Source organism: Physeter macrocephalus, unplaced genomic scaffold (assembly GCF_002837175.3).
Source record: "Physeter macrocephalus isolate SW-GA unplaced genomic scaffold, ASM283717v5 random_744, whole genome shotgun sequence".
NCBI classification, from domain to species: Eukaryota; Metazoa; Chordata; class Mammalia; order Artiodactyla; family Physeteridae; genus Physeter; species Physeter macrocephalus.
Window position 1 is genome coordinate 24,758 of NW_021146030.1, and position 12,261 is coordinate 37,018.

The 12,261-nt window shown below is 53.7% G+C and overlaps 1 protein-coding gene across 3 annotated transcripts; it reads left to right on the forward strand.

The window, feature by feature from the left end:
* Positions 1-187: 187 nt before the first annotated feature.
* ZNF623 (zinc finger protein 623) lies at positions 188-11,678 on the forward strand. Of its 3 annotated transcripts, none has more exons than XM_028486231.2 (3): positions 188-287; positions 516-1,201; positions 7,803-11,678. In XM_028486231.2, exon 3 carries the CDS (start codon positions 7,890-7,892, stop codon positions 9,372-9,374), a length of 1,485 nt encoding a protein of 494 aa, XP_028342032.1. In that variant the 5' UTR covers positions 188-287; positions 516-1,201; positions 7,803-7,889; the 3' UTR covers positions 9,375-11,678. The 3 variants fall into 3 exon arrangements, with proteins under 3 accessions (XP_028342032.1, XP_028342031.1, XP_023973296.1); XM_028486230.2 differs by having other exon boundaries at positions 1,142-1,201; XM_024117528.3 differs by lacking the exon at positions 516-1,201.
* Positions 11,679-12,261: the final 583 nt, after the last annotated feature.

Here is a 12,261-nt window from a genome sequence, read left to right on the forward strand (position 1 = left end):
GCGCTCCAGGCTGCGGGGGCGCGGGAGCTGCACTCCTGCTCCGCCCACTGCCCGGCTCCCCGCCGGGATCCCTGCCACCCGCGGCCTGCCGGAGGTCCGTACCACCGAGAGGCCGGAGGGTCTCTGCGCGCCTAGAGCGGCACCGGAAGCTCCCAGGGCGGGGCCTCGGGCCGATTTCCGGCCGCGGCGTGCGGGCGGCCGTGCGGGCTTTGTCAGCAGGCCAGCGGGGCGGGCGGCCAGCGGTCCGCGTGCAGGGCGCGCGCTGTCCTCTCGCCGCTGGGGGCCGGGTGAGTGGCGCGTTTCGGGCCGCGGGCGGGGGCGGCAGGGTCCTCCGGTCGGGCGGACGGGCGGACTGAGCGCGGTCGGCCCCGCACGGGGGTCCCGGAGCCTGGCAGCCGCCACGGCCGTCCCAGCTAGGCTGTAGTCCGGCCCGGGGCCCGCAGCTTCTCTCCCTAAGGAACGTCGTGTGGGTAAATACGCGGTTCCACTCTCTTGGTTCCTTTCTCTGGCTCCAGGGGTCACACACCCAAGCCGTAGAGCCTCCAGCTTCAGCGTCTGTGTCGCAGTTCTCAAGCCCACCAGCCCTTCGGAGGTGGCCTGGCGGGGGATGGGGGGCACAGGTGCGGCTAGTACTACTGTTTTGCTCTAAGCCTGCCTCCTCTCCCAGGAGCCCAAGGGAGCTCTCCAAATGATGCTGGGGAAGTGGCCGGGGCCTCGAGCTTCTTTGTGCTGGAGGAGATGCAGAGCCGGCACCTCTGTCCTGGCGGGGGTAGAGGTGATGAACAGGATCCCCTCCAGCCCTGGTCCCGAAGGAGAACTCCCAGGTGGGGAGAGGTGATGGGCTGCGCTGTCCCAGCTCTTCCCTGAAGGCTCCCTTTTTAGAGTCGTATCTGAACCCGGTGGCCGTCTCTGCTGATGTCCTGGACGTCGTACCCCCTCATGCAGTGGCTGCATGGTAGTCATGGGATCTTCAGGGCCTGAGTAGCATGCCTGTGGTTTCCCAGGAATGTTAGCTGGAGGCCAGTTTGAACTCAGGCAGTTTGTCTGTAGAGCTCATCACTCTGCAGTAGCCGTTCTGCAGCACATCCTTTCCCCGAGCTCCAGTCCCAATGAATGACAGAAATGTCTTTTGCCCACCTAGGGTCTGAGAGATGCCAATCAAACCGAGTCTTCAGGCGATACCTTGCTCCTGTCCACAGAGGTGGGACTTTTTGTAGATGTAACATTGTAACGGTATCTTAGTAATGGTGATAACTGCAACATCCCTCTTATGGAGAATACAGAGAGAAATGAGGGGGCGGGGGGACTCTATACTTTCACAAGCCTAACTTGGTGGCTCCAGCCCTTCCTGGAGTGATGGTGATGGATTCCTGACTCTCCGGGAAAGGTCCGGGGGACGATGGGGCTTGCAAGTGTGAGCTGAGAAGGCCCAGACCACATTCACAAGCCGGTGATGGATGGGGTGCTCAGGGAAGCAGCTGACCCAGAACAGGGCGAGGCCTTGAACCAGTTCAAGGAGCTGTCAGGCATGTCCAGCGCTGCCTCGGGTTGTGGAAGATGACTGTTGAAAGGACACTGAACTTGTCAGGAAAGGAGAAGACCCTTGGCATCGTTGGGCAGAGCCCTGGGAGCAGAAACCAAATGGCTGTGGCGGCGGGGGGTGGGAGGAGGAGACAGCAGCTAGCAGCTGGCTCAGCCTTAAACGAGTCACCTCCCTGAACCTCATGGATGGTTGTGACGAAAGAAGAAAAGCACACGCCAGGCACTCAGGCCCCAACACGGCTGCCGTGGCAGAAGCTCAGGTTGATGAGAGTGGCGGCCGCGAGGCAGCACAGAGGTGCCGATTCTCCTGGAGCTCTAGTCCGTGTCTTCCTCATGTGTCTTTTTACTCTCCTTTTCCCATTATTCCCAAGGGTGAAGCTTGGCAAACCTTCCTGCTTCCTTTCTTTAGGCTGTAAGCAGCAGACAGCGACCTTGGCTAACTTGTAAGCCCAAGGCTGTAACGCGCTTTCACCAGTGCAGACAGCTTCTAGTGCCTGCAGCGGGCACGTCCCCCTCACCATCTCTGAGCCCCTCTGGGCTGCTCACAGGCTCCACACCCAGGCTAAGCTTCCACTTCATTCCCAGCACTGAGGCTTGCCCCATCTCTCAGCATCAACTGTGTATTTAGACAGTTTCATGTTATATTTTGTCCAGCAAATTCTGTATGTTATAACAGAAGAGTGGGCCACGTTAGCCTCGGATGTTATGGAACCAGAAGTCTGGTGTATTTTTACTTCCTTTGTTCATTTCATTCAGGTTTCTTTAAATGAAAGAGTATCAATTTAATTTTGCTTGGATTCACAGAAGAAAAAGGAGCTAAGCAGAAACTGAAAGATTGCTGAATTTAAGATAAATGTTTATTCAAAGCAAGGTATATTTAATTTTTAAAACTTCCTCTAAAGTTAAAAAAAAGTTATGGAAATCATGAAAAGGCATACATTTTTAAAGCTATATTCTTGTAACTATATGCAAGCCTGTTTTCAGGTGGTATAACAGTCATTTTAAACCAAAAAATCAGAAAATATCACGTCCAAAACAAAAAGCCAAGTCTTCCCCCCCCCCGTTTTTGAATTAAGAAAAATAACAAGATTTAAAATATAAGCTTACTTCTATAATACTAATCCCAGCGGATCTAAGCACAGTATCCTGTAAAAGTGACATCATAGTTGGGAGGGAAATGGGCAGTGGAGGTGGACGGGCCTGGCTCCGAACCTGAGCTCTGCCACTGAGACAGCCTTGGGTAACTGACTTTCTCAGCCTCTGTGAAATAGAGTAAGTAATAGAGGTAATAAATAGGTGCCTCACAAGGTTTGGAGGTGTCCCTGAGACCACGCAGGCCGGTTCAGCACTGCCTGGTTGGGGTTTGAGGGGCCCTCATCAGTAGCACTCCTCCTGCCCTCCCAAGTCTGCACCGGTGAGGCCCATGAAGAGCGAAGGGTCACCTCACTATTGGTCAAAGCCTAGGTTGGAGTGACATTGGACTTCTCAGGCGAGTGCTGGTTAGACACTGTCCTGCCTGCTGGACACCCTGTCAGAGAGGTTGGGTGCTGCATGCCTAGTTATTCTCTCAAACCTTTCATTTGGCTAACGCCTTCCACCTGTCTGGGGAGGAGAAGTGGGCAGAACACGTCAGGGAGCATCCTTCCTCATGACCCCAGAGGCACAGGGATGGTTGCCCCCTCCAGCGCCCGACGTGCAGTCGGGCCGCTGAGCGCCTGTGATGGTGATGTGCTGCTCAGAACACCAGGTGCGTCTGTGTGAAGGAACTTGAAGAATGCCAGAAAGTGTTGCAGATGGATGGGCGTAGTGTGATCCCATGTTTATATCTGAAGGCCGTGTGTCCCTAAGTAAATGTATCATTGCTTTTGTTTAATCAGAGGTCTGGGTGAATGTGTATAAACTGAACAGCTACCAGTGGCTCTCCGTTGGATTGCTGGGGGTTATCATAGTCTGTATTTTCTGTTTGCCGCTTGAAATATTTTTACAACGTGTATCTTATGTTTTTAACTGCTAAGAACTAACAAGATATAAAAGTAAAGTAAAACAGGATATGAGACGGAGGAGTGTGGTCCTGATTTCATAATACACCGGTGCAGAAAAGCACTAGAGGAAAAATGTCCATGTGTCATCTGAGTGGTGGGCTTAAGGGTAATTTTATTGTTATTTTTAAAGTTTTTCTTAAATAGCATAGTTTACCTTTATACCTTGAAAAAATAACTAGCTAAAAGTAATTTGTACAAGCAGAAAAGATTTTAAACCAAGTTAGTGGGCCTTTAACTCAGAAGAACATTCTCAGCGAATGTCACCAGGCAGTGGTCGTAAGTGCTGTGTCACAGGGCACCCCGAGAGGGCTGCTGCTCCAGGCAGCTGTGTTGCAGATCTCACACGGAGAGAAATGCCTCGCATAGACTTGTGCTCAGCTTCTCATCCTTATTGTCAGCTCTTGGTGTGCGGGTTCAGTTTCTTTATCATCACAGGGGACGTTGCATCTGAATAGTCACGTTGTCTAATAGCAGTGTTTAAGCACGGGTTCATCTTGCTGTAACAGAGATTGAAAACTAGTGTTTCCAACGGGAAACCTGGTTTCTCGTGTTCCATCTCCCAGGCAGGTGGGCGGCTCTGCCCCTCCGGCGCCCTGGAGCCTACCGTGCTGTCTCGTGCACGTCACCGCAGGTGGGCAGAGGGTGGGAGCCGGGTGCCATGCGCACATCCCTTCCGCTCTGACTCAGCTGGAATCAGCCACGGGGCCACACCTCACTTCAGGGGACTTCAGGAAGTGAAGTCGTTCACTGCTGTGTGTCCACCAAAATTTCTGGAGGTGTTTCAATCACTCAGAGGAAGCAGGGACGCCGGGCAGTGTGTCTCTGCCACAGTTTACCCCATGGGCTACCCCGGGTCCCACACCAGCTCATGCTGTTACTGCTTCCCGCAGTAACCGAGCCAGGATCTCTGTGTGTGGCCTTCTCGCTGCGCCAGGGCCCCTTCACGTGGTCACAGTCTAAACTCAGACAAGTCCCAGCCTCCCCCAATGCTGTCTCCTCACCCACCACATAGATGCCCCCACTCAGGAAGGGGAAGAGCCCCAAACCCACAGCAGTCGCTGGTCCACAGCGGCCGTGGCTCCCAGTGGAGTCTGCAAGGGTGGCCTGAACTGGTGGCCACTGAAGCGAAGGAGTCCCAGGACCCAGCGGAAATGAGCACCTCTGTCGACCAGAAGACGAGCACAGGACCAGTTATGGCAGCTCTGTCCCCCAGCCCGAGCCGCCAGCCCCTCGCTGTTGGTGGACAGGAGAGAGGAAGGCGCGCGGCCGTGTGGTCTGTGCCACGCGGGACCTCCCCAGCGCAGCGCTCGGCATCAGCAGACACGTGGTGGGGTCACGGCAGTGCTCGGGAGCTGATGAGATCGTGTGGAGCGTTCGACAACCTCAGGGGTATTCTAAAAAGCACTGAATTGCGCGCTTTAAAATGGTGAATTTTATGGTGTGAATTCTGTCTCCGTAAAAAGTGGGTACGTGTTGAATAAAAAGCAGACACAAAACAACGGTATGATTCCATTGAATTGAAACTGAAAGCACGCAGAATTCACCTGCAATAATAGAGATGGCTCCCCTTGGAGGGGGGGCCTCTGGGCTATGCAAGTGGTGGTGGTTAGGCAGGTGTACACCAGGAGTTCATCGAGATGTGTGCATTTGAGGCGAGCTGTCCCTCGCGAAGAAAAAAGAACAGCCTGTTGGGAAGAAGCCCTGCGGCCATAGAGCTCCTGTTACCTGGGTACACTGCTTTCCTGCCCCCGGGCTGCTCCCCTCTGCCTGGCTGTGTCCTCGGGGGCACATCCTTGTCCTTGGCAGCCACGTTGGAAATGGGTTTTGGAGGGCATCGCTTTGTGGGGCTGCATAGCAACCGGTCTGCTTCCCGCTGGTGCAGATTTGGGGTGAGAGGTGATCATGCAGGGTCGTCTTGGACGGAGCTCCTGGGACGTGGGCGCAGCTGGGGGGCGCGCTCGGGGATGCACCTGTGAGGAAGCAGGGATCGGGCAGTGGGTTTGAAACAGGCCCAGGCACATCCCAGTGGAGCTTTGGGGCTGGGTGGCCCTTCCGAGTTGCCCCAGGTGGAGACCGGGGTGGTCTGGGCTCCGTCGTGGGCCGGGCCCCAGCTGGGGTGTGGCAGGCAGGGTCCTGAGACGGCCCCGACCGTGCACCCCTCCCGGCTGCCAGGGAGGGCTCTGGCGGTCAGTTGACATAAGGTAGGGCTAGTCGGGGAGCCCTCAGAAGGCAGGGTTTCTGCAGCTGGGCACGGAAGAGAATCAGAGAGGGCGTCTGAGCTGCTCCTGCCTGGAAGGCGCGGGTGCTTCCCCAGGGGCCACCAGCCGGTGCTCGGGGCCAGTTCCACACGCGCAGGGCACCGCATTCTGCCAACAACCTGCGCGTGTGGAAATAGTTTTCCCAGAGCTTCCAGAGGAGACCTCAGCCTGGCCGGCACCTTGTGCAACCCTTCTCGGGGGCCCCAGTCGTACCAGGCTGGGCTTCCGACCTGCGGCCCTGTGAGATGGGAGCTGGGTCCCTCGTCTGCTGGAAGTCTGAGGTGAACTGTTACATAGCAATGGATGGCTCTTAACGGAGAGGGCGTGACTGCAACGGAGCTCTGGGTCCGAGAGTTCCAGAGCTGGAGAAGGGAGCCGGGCACGGCGTCCCGGAGACCGTGGGAGGTTAAATAAGCACAGGCTTTTCCAAAGCAAACACACCTGTGGAGCGAGGCCCACGTGCAGGTCACCGGAACCCCGAGGCCTCCCTGCACCCCCTGCCAACCGTGATCTTCTCCCTAGAGACCATCATTGACTCGAGTCTCCCACCATGGTTGGTTTTGTCTGTTTCTGAACTTTGTATAAATAGGATCATACGATATGAACTCTGGCTCAGCGTTACATCTGTGAGGTTCACCTGTGCTTTTGTGTGGGGCAGGTCTTTTCATTGCTATGCATTCGTCCCTTGTTGGAGGAGGACTCCTCAGTTTACCCTTTCTTCTGTTGATGGATATTTTGGTGATTATGAACAGGGCTGTGGTGAAGATTCCAACCCGAGACTTCTGCAGGGCAGGGCCGGGGGTGCACAGGTGGACGTCTTTTTTTTTTTTTTTTTTTTAATAAAGTGTTTTTATTAATTTATTTATTTTTGGCTGTGTCGGGTCTTCGTTTCTGTGCGAGGGCTTTCTCTAGTTGCGGCGAGCGGGGGGGCTGCCCTTCATCGCGGTGCGCGGGCCTCACTGTCGAGGCCTCTCTTGTTGCGGAGCACAGGCTCCAGACGCCCAGGCTCGGTAGTTGTGGCTCACGGGCCTAGTTGCTTCGCGGCATGTGGGATCCTCCCAGACCAGGGCTCGAACCCGTGTCCCCTGCATCGGCAGGCAGACTCTCAACCACGGCGCCACCAGGGAAGCCCTGGACGTCTTTACCTTGGATTCGATCAAGGACATTTAACCCTGTAAAGAGGGAGGGTGTGGTGTGGGTGTAAACACAGGTAGGATGGTAAATGTGGGAGAAAGTGGGCATTCTCGTCTCATTGCTTCTGTTTTCTCACTGAAGGAAGACGCAAGGTCATCGTCCCTGAGAGGAAGGACGGGGTGTTGGACATCTGAGAGGAGAGGAGAAACCAGGAGATGATCTTACAGGGGAGTTAGCCAAGTGTAGAAATTGCCGGCAGCTCTCAGGGTCCGTTAGGCAAGTGGTTATAAATGTAGAGAGAACTGAGTCGGCAGGGGTGCAGACACCGATCAGGAAGCAAGCTGAATTTTACTGGGGTTGGGGTTTTCCCACACAAGTATGATAGAGGAGGGGAAGGGCAGGGGAGTTAGGATTAATATGCAAGAGAATGAGTGTAAAATATAATATATACCCCAAATGAATATAATCCCATCCACCATCTAAGCTGGGGGAGGAGGGGCAGCGCAGAGGTGGTAAGAGCAGTCCATCTGTGTTTCTTTGGAATATGTCTTGATTTTTGAGTGGAGTCCAAGCCACATCCCTGCCCGTCTGCCATCGGCCAGTCTGTCCCCTGGAGTTGGTGTTAGCGGTGGAGCCCGAAGAGGCCTTCGCCAGCAGAGAGGCCGGCGGGGTGAGCCGAGCACGGTGCTGGGCCGGGGGTGTGGCAGATGGAACGTTTTCCTCTCCCCCGCTCCTTGGATATGCGTCTTGCTGCCCGCCCGCCGGCTCCAGCAGATTCCCGTCTGTTAAGGAAGGGGAAAGATAACCGTACTCTCTTTGATTGCAGACGGACTGGTGACTAGAAGGTGACTCCGGAGCCTGAATTTCTGAGCATGGAAATCTGCAGAAGACAGTGTCCGAAGCCCTCACGGTGATGGAGCTCGCTGCCCCTGTGCCTGGCGGGGCCCCTGAACCCAGATTAGGGGGGCTGTTGGGAAACCTGGACGGGCAGAGCCTGCGGAGCTGCCCCTCCCAGGAGGGGGGTTTCAAGCAGGTGACAGTTACCCACTGGAAGATCCAAACAGGAGAGGCAGCGCAGGTGGGCAGTAAGTCAGGAGGAAGCCCCGTCCTGAGCTCAAACCTCCTCCTGCTTCAGAGAGAGCTGATCGGAGGGGAGGCCCACCAGCGCGAGGCTTGCGGAAGCTTCCCATTTAATTCGGACCTGGTCAGACATCAGGTTTCTCAGGCTGGGGAGAAATCTCACAGACGTGATGAGTGTGGGAGGGGCTTCGGCCAGAGCTCCCACCTCGTGGAGCATCCGCGCGCTCACGGCGGAGACAGACTCTACGTGTGTAACGCGTGTGGGAAAGACTTCGTTCTCTATGCGGATCTTGTGGCGCATCAGAAAGCGCACGCGGGAGAAAGGCCCTTCAAGTGCGCTCAGTGTGGGAAGGCGTTCTGTCACAGCTCAGACCTGATCCGCCACCAGCGCGTCCACACCCGGGAGCGACCTTTCGAGTGCAAGGAATGCGGGAAAGGCTTCAGTCAGAGCTCGCTGCTCATCCGGCACCAGAGGATCCACACTGGGGAGAGGCCCTACGAGTGCAACGAGTGCGGCAAGGCCTTCATCCGGAGCTCCAGCCTCATCCGGCATTACCAGGTCCACACGGAGGTGAGGCAGTACGAGTGTGAGGAGTGCAGGAAGGCCTTCCGCCACCGCTCGGACCTCATCGAGCACCAGAGGATCCACACTGGGGAGAGGCCCTACGAGTGCAACGAGTGCGGCAAGGCCTTCATCCGGAGCTCGAAGCTCATCCAGCACCAGAGGATCCACACTGGAGAGAGGCCTTACGTGTGCAACGAGTGCGGGAAGCGTTTCAGCCAGACGTCGAACTTCACTCAGCATCAGAGGATCCACACTGGAGAGAAGCTCTATGAATGTAACGAGTGCGGGAAAGCGTTCTTTCTGAGTTCATACCTTATTCGACACCAGAAGATCCACACTGGAGAGAGGGTGTACGAGTGTAAGGAATGTGGGAAAGCTTTTCTCCAGAAAGCCCACCTCACTGAGCATCAGAAGATCCACACTGGGGACAGGCCCTTCGCCTGTAAGGACTGTGGGAAAGCCTTCATTCAGAGCTCCAAGCTCCTCCTACACCAGGTTATTCACACTGGAGAGAAGCCCTATGTATGTAGTTACTGTGGGAAAGGCTTTATTCAGAGGTCAAACTTCCTTCAGCACCAGAAAATTCATGCTGAAGACAAACTCTATGAATGTAGTCAGTATGGGACAGAGTTCACCTCAACTCCAAACTTTAAAGGCAGTCAAGAGGTTCACCAAGAGGGACTTCCCTTGAGTCAGACCCCCATACATTTGGGTGAGAAGTATGTAGGTCAGGGGGAACACACAGACTTGTAACTATACTCCAACTCACTGAGTGATACTCGAAGCAAGTGGTGTGAGCCCTAAGTCATGCGGCTTTGGACGTGTCACCATTTCCCAGAGTCACCGGCAGGGCTGCCTCTGGAGTGGGCTGCCACCTCCCACTAGGCTGCCCAGCCGGCCCGCCGTCTTCCTCCCCTGCTGGGAGCACGTGCCCTCGGGAGAGCCACGTGACTGGACAGCTTACCTGGAGCTGGACCAGCGTGGGGGGAGGAGCTCGGCCTCGGGAGAAGGTTCTTCTGTTTCATTGCACAATTACAATTCACCCCAGAGTTAAATCCCTTCTAAAGTAGAATTATGTATCTAATCACATCACTTTAAAAGAGTATTCCTTAGCATATTTTGATCTATCAGAAAGGCAAGTTGGAGAAACATCCTTTCTCATCTAAAACCACAAATTGGTTCCCTGTCGTCCTTAGCATAAGTTCCAATCTCCCCATCCTGCATCCGAAGGCCTTTTGCTTCCTGCGGCCTCTTCTCCCGCCGGTTAACTCCCTGCCGCACCGTTGGCACTGCGGCAGCACTAACTGCTGGACGTCCCCACTTAGCCAGGCCGCTCCTGCCTCCTTGCCTCCGTCCTGGTTGGAATGCCCCCTCTCCTCACCCGGCTGACTCTCGGCTCAGCCCGCTGCCCTCTGCTTCCGTTCCTCGGTGGTCCTTCACCTCTGTACTGCACTTATTACTCTGATATGTCAAAATCGTGTTTCGGATCCTCTCTCTTTCCTTGTTACAGTGTTAATTCGTGGAGCACAGTGAGCGTATCTGACTGATTTATGTGTCCCTGGCGTCTAGAGCAAGGCAGTAAAGAGCACACCCCAGTCCCTGTGTACTTGGTTTGTCTTCTCTATACTGCTGTTTAAAATGTTTTTGGATGCTCTTTTTGTTGTTGCTGTTTTGTGTAATCTGCTGGTCTGTCGGAAGTACCTCCTCTCGGCCCTGCTGGCGTCTTCGGCTCAAACTGCGTTCAGCACTTGCAGGCAGTAGCCAGAGTAAGATGGCGCCCCTTGTGTTTTTGCCTTCACAGCTTGTCCATGACTGTCCACTTGCTCTGGGGGAGGCTTGTCCTCAGTCAGTCGTCTGTGTATCTTTCTAATTCATTCAAAGGGCACGCGGTCCTGGTGCGCTACATGGCTTTTCCTGTCTCAGCCATTCCATGATTGAGCCCAACTTCTTCCCCTTTCCCTGCTCTCTGGCTCACTTTGTCATTGATTTGAAAATGTAATTATCTAAAAGGACCAGTGCTAAATACTGGGAAACCGAGACGAATGAGACACCATCTGTCCTGAAGTTGTCCGGAGTCTGATGGGGGAGGCAGGAAGGTCACAGTACGCTGAGTTAAGTGTTGAAGTGTGTTCCCAGTTGTGCAGGAGCATAGGTAAGGAGGTGACTAATTTGGCACGGGGCAAGTGGGACGGCTTCACAGAGGAGGTGACAGCAGACTGGTCTACAGAGATAAGTAGACATTTGTCAGCTAGAGCAGAGGATGATCTGGGAGGGAATCTGGAGAAACGGAAGGACTGGCGGATCCCTCTCTGGGTAGGGCTGTTCAAAAGCAGGCCAGTTTTATTACACAGCAGAACTGTTAGTCGTTCCCTCTGAATTTCTTTCATCTGAACATTAACAAAACAACCAGCTTTGAAATGCTGTGATAATGGATTGCCCACGAGGGCGTATCTTGAGTTCTTAAACTCCAGCAGCCCTAGAAGCCATGAGGGGGTAAATAATTCAAAAAGAGCACACAGTACTCCATCTTGTGGAAGACTCACCATTACTGGAGATGTTTCAAATGGTATAGAAGCAGATATTACCAGACCATTTTAACCAACTTTGGTTGAGGTCCAGTTGCCATACAGTAAAACACCTATTTTAAGTGGATAGAATTTTGACAAATCCATACGCCTGTGTAACCATCATCATGATCAAGAGTAACATTTCTGTCACCCCAAAATGTTCCCTTTTGTCCTTTCCCAGTTAGTCCCACCTCAGGCCCAAGTAACCACTTTCTGTTAGTGTGGATTTGTTATGCCTGTTCCAGGACTTCATATAAACGGATTCATATGGCATGTGATCCTGTGTGATCCAAACTTCGTTCACTTTGGCATGTTTTAAAGACTCAGCTGAGTAGTTCTGTGTTTCCATAGCTCTTTTTCTTTGTGAGTAGTGTTCCATTGTGTGGGTAAGCATCATTTATTATTCATTCATCTGTTGATGGAAATTTGGGTTTCCAGCTTTGGCTGTTATGAATAAAACTGCTATGAGCATTTCCGTAAAAGTATTTATTTGGACGTGCCTCTTTATTTCACTTGGGTAAATGCCTAGGAATTTAATTGCTGGATTATAAGATACGTGAATTTTAACTTCATGAGAAATTGCCCAAAAGTTCTTCATCATGATTGTAGACGTTTACACTCCTGCACTGGCAGGGTTCCACTGGTCCGCATCCTTACCAACCTGTGGTATTGTCACGGTTCCAAACCCTAATCCGCTCCAGTGGCATATAGCTATGTCTCTTTATGCTTCTAATTTATATTTGCCTGCTGAATGATGATGCTGAGCATCTGTATCATTTTTTGTGATGTGTCTGTTCACATCTTTTGCCCATTTTAAAATTGGGTGGTTTGTCTTATTTACTTAGGAGAGTCTTTTTTTTTTTTTTTTTTTTTTTTTTTTTTTGCGGTACGCGGGCCTCTCACGGTTGTGGCCTCTCCCGTTGCGGAGCACAGGCTCCGGACGCGCAGGCTCAGCGGCCATGGCTCACGGGCCCAGCTGCTCCGCGGCACGTGGGATCTTCCCGGACCGGGGCACGAACCCGTGTCCCCTGCATCGGCAGGCGGACTCTCAACCACCGCGCCACCAGGGAAGC

Excerpts from the sequence above, each read along its gene's own strand:
- ZNF623 (XM_028486231.2), top strand. The coding sequence starts at position 7,890 with ATGGAGCTCGCTGCCCCTGTGCCTGGCGGGGCCCCTGAACCCAGATTA.